The following is a 7,838-nucleotide window of genomic DNA, read 5'->3' as shown; positions in this document are numbered from 1 at the left end:
GGGGTCTGGTCTGTGGGACCAGGGTGCATTTCCATGGTGGTAGCTGGGGGCTAGGAGAGACCAGAAGGCCTTGGGATCTGGGCTCAGGAGGGCTGAGGCTCCTGCCAAGGCTCTGTGGAGGCGGCTGTGCAGGGGTCGGCGGGACCCCAATACTGCAGCTGTGGGGACCATGAGAGCAGCCGACCTGGCCTCCTGTGGCGGCGTCTCCACAGAGACGCTCACCCCCCGCCCATGCACCCACTGACTGCTCAAAGCCTATCCCACGCCATGCCCCTTGGGGCTGGCCCGTGGCGCCCTTCAGGGGTGAGAGTGCACCCCGGGGTCTACCGTGTCCCCACACAGCCCACAGGTACTTCAGAGACTCTCCCGGGCCCTACAACAGAGCCACTTGGAGCTCAGAAGGCTCCATGCCCGCTCCCGGAGTGGGCTACGGAGGCCAGGCCAGGGGCTCTCGGGAAGCCCGTCCTCCAGCCCCGGGCTGCAGGCCCCAGCAGCACCTCCAGCTGACCTCCTGGGCCAGCCCCAAGCCTGTGGCCAGCAGTGCCTGAGATCCCAGCATGCACGGGCCCGCCAGGCCCTCCCCACATGGGCTTCCTGTGGGTAAAGGAAGGAGCCCTGCAGCTGGGCAGGTGGGGGTCCTAGGGTCCACGGAGGGGCGTGGCTGGCTCAGGAGCTGTCTGCCTGTCTCCCTGAGGTGGGGGGGAGCCAGGCCCCTCGGCCCTCCCTGGATGAGCCCCAGCCCTGGCCATCCAGGCCCGTGCGGCCAGTGTCCACAATAGGGAGAGGGGGCGGGGGGCGGGGGCGGCAGGCAGGGGCATAGCAGGATCTGTCCCGGCCCACAGGACGCCACACGCAGGAGGTGCTTGTGGCCCTCCGGGAGCTGCGTCAACCCCCTGGAACGGTGATAATGGGGCCACGGTCCATGCAGATTTTCCAAAGAAGTCAGTCCTGATAAGGCAGGGTCTGAGATCCTGTTTGGCCTCAGTTCTGCCTGGAGGTAGTGGCGACTGCAGGGCCGGGGCAGGGGCCAGGGCGGGTGAGGCAGGGGCAGGGCCTGCTGCCCTATATAAGGTGCTGGGGGCTGGCCGCTCAAGCCGCCACGCAGCAGCAGTGAGACTGCCCGGACGCGGGAGGCCAGGGCTGGTGGACACCCCGTCCCCCAGCACCATGCTCGGGCCTCGGCTGCTCTTGCTGCTGTCCTGCGCAGGACCGCTGCTTGTCACTGGTAAGTGGGCATCTGCCTGGCCACACCAAAGGCTCTGCATCCCGACCCTGCACAGAGCCCCCTCCCCCACCTTCTCGCCTCGCCCGCTCCGCCTGGGGCAGGCTGACCAGAGGCCTCCAAGAGTGGGAGGCAGGAGGGGCCAGGCTGGAGCACTGCGCTGGCCCTCGGCCGCCACCCCGCCCCGGACCTCCCTCGCCCTGTCCACCTCCCAGTGAGCTAGGACAATGCCAGGAGGAAGCGCATTCGTGGGGAGCCATCAGCCAGGACCCTAGCTGAACAGGCGCAGCAGGACACTAACTGAAGACAGGACAGACCGGCTACCCTCTTGGGGTCTGATCCTTGGAGGAGAGGCAGAGACACCTCCTGACAGAGGAACAGCTCCCTCCAGCCAGGAGGGGCCAAAGCCCCCTGCTGGGACCAGAACTCCCCACCACGGCTGCGTTTCCCGCTCTGTACATGCGGGTAAAGTCCACAGTCCCCATCAGCTATCAGGGAGCCCTGGGTGGGTCGACGGCCGACTGGTCCCTCTCCAGGGCCCACCTGGCCTCTGTACCCACCCTGCCGCGCTCCCATGCCGTGGAGCCGTGGCTCTGAGCACTTCCCATCGCCCTCCGGGGGCCTCAGCCAGGCCCTTCCCCCACACACGGCGGGAAGTCATGGGGGCCACCCCGTGGGAGTGCTAGATCCAAGCAGGGGAGCAGGGCGTGGAGGGTGTGTACGGCCACGGCCCTGGGAGAGCATATTCCCATGGCCATTTCTGCACGGCCTAGAGGGGGGCCTGCGGGGCCTGGAGGGGGGCCTGCAGGGTCTGCGGGGCCTGGAGGGGGACCTATGGGGTCTGTGGGGCCTGGAGGGGGGCCTGTGGGGTCTGTGGGGCCTGCGGGGTCTATGGGGCCTGGAGGGGGACCTGTGGGGCCTGTGGGGTCTGCAGGGCCTGCGGGGTCTGCGGGGCCTGGAGGGGGACCTGTGGGGTCTGCGGGGCCTGGAGGGGGACCTGTGGGGTCTGCGGGGCCTGAGGGGTTTGCGGGGCCTGGAGGGGGACCTGTGGGGCCTGTGGGGTCTGCAGGGCCTGCGGGGCCAGACGGCCAAGCAGTTGGAGGAAGTGCCTAAGCCAGCTGGCTCAACCCAGGACAGACGGGGGGACAGAACGGCAGCGCAGGTCACCTGGCGGCTGGCCTGAGGTGGAGAGGACAGTCACACTGGAGTCCCTGGGGACTGTGGGGACAGACACCTCTCAGGGCCAACAGAGGCTGACCTGAGCCTGTGCTAGTGGGGTAGAGAAACTGAGTCACAGAAGGCCGTGCCGGGGGAGGCTGGCCAAGGCTCTGCACCTCCCAGAGGTGTGGGTCCGGGAGCACATACTGCCTTCTCCCCTGATATCGCTCCCGGAGGGAGGTCCGGGGCTGGGGCCACACGGCTCACTGGGCCCCAAGGACGGAGATGGATGGGGTGAGGGGACAGCAGACACCCAGTGCTACAAAGTCTGGGGTCTACACAGTACAAGCTGGGTGCATGGGTATGGTCCACACCCAGCCAAGCAGACACGACCTTGGGGTCAAAGGGCATCACAGGATGAAGTACCCCCCCCACACACACACACACAGGCTCGCTTATTCCAGCCACTCCCATTGCCCAGCCCGAGTCTGCAGGAGCCAGACTGCGGCTGAGCTCCTCTTCACCCAGACGCTGTGCCTGCCCACTGCCGGCCCTCTGTCCCTGTTCTGGGGTCCTCCAGAGACAATCTGGCCCCAGGAGACGGCACGGGGGGGGGGACCCAGACAGGGGCAGGAAGGGCCAGGAGCCCTCGGCACTGCGTTAAGGGTTGGCCAACAGGGTGGGAGCAGCCCCCAGGGGAGTCAGGACACCTGTCTGGCCAGCACGTGGACACCAGAAAAAGCCCCAACATGGGGGTACATATCTCCAGCTAAGGAGAGGAGGTGGAGAGGGAGGAAGCCCCCATGGCCAGAAGAAGCCTTCCCCACACAGCTCCAGCAGCCAGGCAGGGCCATCTTCTGCCTGCCCTGCCCTGCCCTGCCTGGACTGCCAGAAGGTCACTGTGACCTTGTTATTTAGGCATCTCTCTAGCAACCATCACCACAGTCCCAATACCCACTGTTGTGGAGGCTGCCAGAGAGGAAGGAGGTGGAGCCTCCAGACAGCCGGGCTCTCCTGGCCCAGCCCTCTCCCCTTCCCCACCCCGCCCCCAGCCCACCCCATGCCCAACCCCTGCCAAGCTCACCCGGAGGTGAGCTCAGCCCAGCTCTGCACACCGGCCCCTGCCCTCGGCACGGACGTCCGGTCCCCTACACACCTGTGTGTCCTGTGCTCGGTTCCCCTCTGCTGGGTGCATGTCCCGACTTGTGTGAGCAGTAATCCTGACAGACAGACAAGCAGGTGCTTCCCCCAGAGGGTACCACGGCTGGCAGAGCACATCTGCTCCATTCCTCGCTGCCGGCCCGCAGGCGGTGGGTCCCCCAGCAGGCCCTGCTCCATCCCTCGCTGCCGGCCCGCAGGCGGTGGGTCCCCCAGCCCAGGAGAGCGCACTCCAGCCATGACCTCCCCAGAGTGGCCACCAGCCCCGCAGGTGCAGTCTCTCCTGCAGACTGCTTTTCCTAGGTGACCTCGTCAAGGCCAGGAGTGTGCATACACACGTGTGTGCACGTGTGTGCGTGTGAGTGTGTGTGCACCCGCTTCTCACCTCCCGGGACACACTGTGGCACCACATGCCACAGCTCCCCCCTTCCTCCCAGCAAGCAGCACTGAGCAATCGCTCTGTGCAGACAGACTGAGCCGATGAATGAATGGAGGAACAAGGAAGTCATAAAATCAGGAAAAGGAGACAGAGCTGAAGGATGCAGGGCTCAGCCTGCTAACCCGGCTACCTTGCTGCCCAGAGGGGGGTGCTGCAATCTGCAGGCAGCCCAGCACCTCCACGGACTGGGTAGAGAGCCTCGGGCAAGGCGCTCGGGGCCATGGGGTGACAACGGCACACTCACCCCCAGCCCTGTCTGTGCAGGTCTGCACACTACCTCCTTCACCAGCCCAGGATCCCGGGATCCAACGGACTCTCTACAGACAGGTGAGGGCTCAAGCCCCTGTGGGTGCTTCCAGAGAGCCGAGAGCCTGGGCCGGGTGCAGAAGGGAGAGGCTCCCACACCAGGCCAGGCTGGGACACACTCGTGCACACCAATGCAATGTGCTTCCAACTACACAAGCACGTGCACTCTTACGCTAATGCAGCGGTCCAGGGTTCCCATGAGAAACCCAGAAACAAGGCCACCATCCAGGCAGCAGCCAAGGGCACACGCAGGAGTGTCATTGGGGAAGCTGGGCACTCAGGGACAGTGGCATCTCTTTGCGGCCCTGCCCCACCGTGCCTAGAGCTGCCACAGGTCCCCTGCTGATAGGAGGCCCATCGGTGTCTTCCTGTCTTAGAGATGCCACAGCTAAATACCACCAGCCCTGACACCAAGGGCAGCCTGCGGGGCTGCAAGGCTGGGAGGCAGGCCCCAGGCCAGAGCCCAGTGGGCACAGGGGGGCAGGCCCACGTCCCTCCCAGCGTGGGCTGCCTGAGCCCCAGCGCATGGGCCAGGTGTCCTAGACCTGCCCTTCTCCATCAGCAGGGACCTAGACCTTGAGACCTCCCCCGTCTCTCCACAGCCCCTGGCAAGGGCCAGTGCTCCACCTGGGGAACCAGCCACTTCTCCACCTTTGATGGCCGTGCGTACGAGTTCTCTGGAACATGCAACTATGTGCTGGCGGCCACCTGCAGGGAGGCCTCGCCCACCTTCAGTGTCCAGCTGCGGCGAGGGGTGCGCGGGAGCGTCTCCCGCATCATTGTGGAGCTGGGGGCCACCGCCGTCACAGTGAGCAAGGGCTCCATCTCTGTCAAGGATGTCGGGTAGGGCACGGGGCTGGGCTGGCCAGCTGGGCAGAGAGGCAGCCAGGGGATGGCTGCTGACCACTGACCTCTCCTACCCATAGCGTGGTCAGCCTGCCCTACACCCGCAATGGACTCCAGATCACACCACATGGCCACAGCGTGCAGCTGGTGGCCAAGCAGCTGGAGCTGGAGCTGGTGGTCACATGGGGCCCAGACAGCCACCTCATGGTGAGCGCAGCAGGGTCCCCACGGGCCATGGCCAGATAATCAGGGCTGGAGGGTCCCAACACGCCCCCCCCAGTACAACCCACTTCCTGCAAAGCAGCCCAGGTCCCCGGCCAACAACCACAGAGGACCTGGGTTTGGTGGGTATCCAGCTTCCCCATTTGAAAAGTGGGAGGAGACAGCCAGGATTCGAGCTCCAGGAAGTGTGGCGTCAGGGAGGGGGAGACCAGGCCCTGAGCACAAGTGCCATGCCCCCCCCCAGCTTGGGGAGGCCTCTCCTGTACCCTTGGGCCTAGCAGTGTGCACCCACAGGTCCTGGTGGAGAGGAAGTACATGGGCCAGATGTGCGGGCTGTGCGGGAACTTCGACGGGAAGGCCGACAACGAGTTTCTGAGCGAGGACGGTAGGTGCGGTGGAACGGTGGGGCTACAGACACCCAGGCCCCTCTGCAGCCAGATCCACCTCCCAACCTCTGCCCCACACTCCCAGGCAAACTCCTGGAACCCCACAAGTATGCCATACTCCAGAAACTGGATGACCCCAATGAGATCTGCTCCCACGAAGCCATCCCAAGAGTCTTCATCCCGCAGAACGCACATGTACGTGAGAGAGCGGGGCCAACCCCAGGGGACCCGTGGGGTTTCAGCTGGGGGCCCATGTGGGAGCAGTGCCGACCCCGGGAAACTTCGGGGTCTCAGCTGGGGGTCCCAGCTGGGGGCCCACGCGGGATCAGGGTCGACCCCGGGGGACTGCGGGGTCTCAGCTGGGGGCCCATGCGGGAACAGGGCCGACCCCGGGGGACTGTGGGGCCTCAGCTGTGGGCCCACACGGGAGCAGGGCTGACCCCGGGGGACTGCGGGGTCTCAGCTGGGGGCCCACGCGGGAGCAGGGTCGACCCCGGGGGACTGTGGGGTCCCAGCTGGGGGCCCACGCGGGAGCAGGGTCGACCCCGGGGGACTGCGGGGTCTCAGTCAAGGGCCCACGTGGGAGCAGGGCTGACCCCAGGGGACCTACCGGGTCTCAGAGGCCAATGATTTTCCCGTACCCCACCTTCCAAGCCCAGTATGACACAGGACATGGCCTTGCCAATCTGACCCCGAGTGGCTCCCTGCCCAGGCCAGAATCTGTGCCCAGCTGCTAGACCTGGTGTCCCCTGAGTGCAATGTGCCCAAGGAGCCACTGTTGCTGAGCTGCCAGGCAGACATGGCTGAGTGCGACTGGCCAGGCCAGCGGAACTGCAGCTGTGCCACACTGTCCGAGTACTCCCGCCGGTGCCGCATGGCGGGCCAGCCGGTCAGCCGCTGGCGAAGTCCCGGCTTCTGCTGTGAGTCCCCGGGAGTGCCAGGCCGGGTGGGGTGGCGGGAATGACAGAAGGACCGGGCCACAGAAGGGTGGAGGGAAGCCATGCTCTCACCTACGCCCCTGCCTGCAGCCCTGGGCCAGTGCCCAGCCAACCAGATATACCAAGAGTGTGGCACGCCCTGCATTGGAACCTGCTCCAACCCACAGCACAGCTGCTCTAGCACCTGCACCTCTGGCTGCTTCTGCCCCGACGGTACTGACACACCAGCACCCGCTGCCCCGGGGACCCCCAGAAACAAACCTAGAGAGGAGACATGCAAGGCCCTACCCCTGCCTGGGCCCAGACATTCTGCCATCTGAGTGCCAAGGCCCCTCTGCCCTGGGCCTCACCCATGGGTGAGCAGAGCCTATGGGGGGGGGGAGGACTAGGAGCTTGCAGATCCAGGCAGGCTTTTAAGAGATGGGCCATACTCAAAGCTGCTGTAGGGCTGTTCAAGATGTCCCATTCAGACATCTCCCCAGGCCTGGGAGTGGGGGGGTGATAGCAGAGTCTCCGCCCTCTGGGCATGGGAAATGTCAGCCCCACCAAGCTCCAAAACCTCTTTGTTGAAGGTATGGTGCTGAATGATCTCACCACAAACCACACCTGCGTGCCCATCAGCCAGTGTCCCTGCATGCTCGGAGGGGCGCTCTACCAACCAGGACAGGCCACCAGGGCTGCCTGCCGCACCTGGTGAGTACAGGGGACAGCGGGGCTGCACCCATGGGGGCCGAGCACCCCTGGCTCAGGACAGCGGGTGGGCACCACCCCTGCCAGGGCCCCGGCCTCCACGGTTACCCCTGTGCCACCCACAGCCAGTGTTCCATGGGGCGCTGGGCATGCACGGAGAAGCCTTGCCCTGGCCACTGCGCCCTGGAAGGCGGCTCCTTCGTCACCACGTTCGACGCCAGGCCCTACCGCTTCCACGGAACCTGCACCTACATTCTTCTCCAGGTGGGAGGCAGTCTCGGGGGTGGGGAGAGGGGGGCCCCTCCCAGCCCAAGCCGCCCACCCCAAGCCGCCCACCCCGTCTCTCCAGAGCCCCTGGCTTCCCGATGAGGGAACTCTCATGGCTGTGTACGACAAGTCGGGCTATTCGCACTCAGAGACCTCCCTGGTGGCCGTCGTCTACCTGTCCAGGAAGGTAAGGCTGCCCGCCCTCC

General features: G+C 65.8%; 1 protein-coding gene across 1 annotated transcript in view; it reads left to right on the top strand.

Annotated features, from left to right (window-relative positions):
- Positions 1 to 1,167: 1,167 nt before the first annotated feature.
- Muc6 (mucin 6, oligomeric mucus/gel-forming) overlaps positions 1,168 to 7,838 on the top strand; it is a 36,090-nt gene continuing 29,419 nt past the window's right edge. Inside the window, exons 1-11 of the mRNA XM_013033353.1 lie at positions 1,168 to 1,225; positions 4,242 to 4,304; positions 4,886 to 5,126; positions 5,210 to 5,336; positions 5,646 to 5,736; positions 5,823 to 5,932; positions 6,450 to 6,657; positions 6,766 to 6,888; positions 7,248 to 7,368; positions 7,491 to 7,629; positions 7,715 to 7,819. Coding sequence (XP_012888807.1) covers positions 1,168 to 1,225; positions 4,242 to 4,304; positions 4,886 to 5,126; positions 5,210 to 5,336; positions 5,646 to 5,736; positions 5,823 to 5,932; positions 6,450 to 6,657; positions 6,766 to 6,888; positions 7,248 to 7,368; positions 7,491 to 7,629; positions 7,715 to 7,819 — 1,386 coding nt within the window. The remainder of the gene's footprint in view (positions 1,226 to 4,241; positions 4,305 to 4,885; positions 5,127 to 5,209; positions 5,337 to 5,645; positions 5,737 to 5,822; positions 5,933 to 6,449; positions 6,658 to 6,765; positions 6,889 to 7,247; positions 7,369 to 7,490; positions 7,630 to 7,714; positions 7,820 to 7,838) is intronic.

This window comes from Dipodomys ordii, unplaced genomic scaffold, assembly GCF_000151885.1.
Source record: "Dipodomys ordii isolate 6190 unplaced genomic scaffold, Dord_2.0 Scaffold166, whole genome shotgun sequence".
NCBI classification, from domain to species: Eukaryota; Metazoa; Chordata; class Mammalia; order Rodentia; family Heteromyidae; genus Dipodomys; species Dipodomys ordii.
This window is presented reverse-complemented; position numbering and strand designations above follow the sequence as displayed.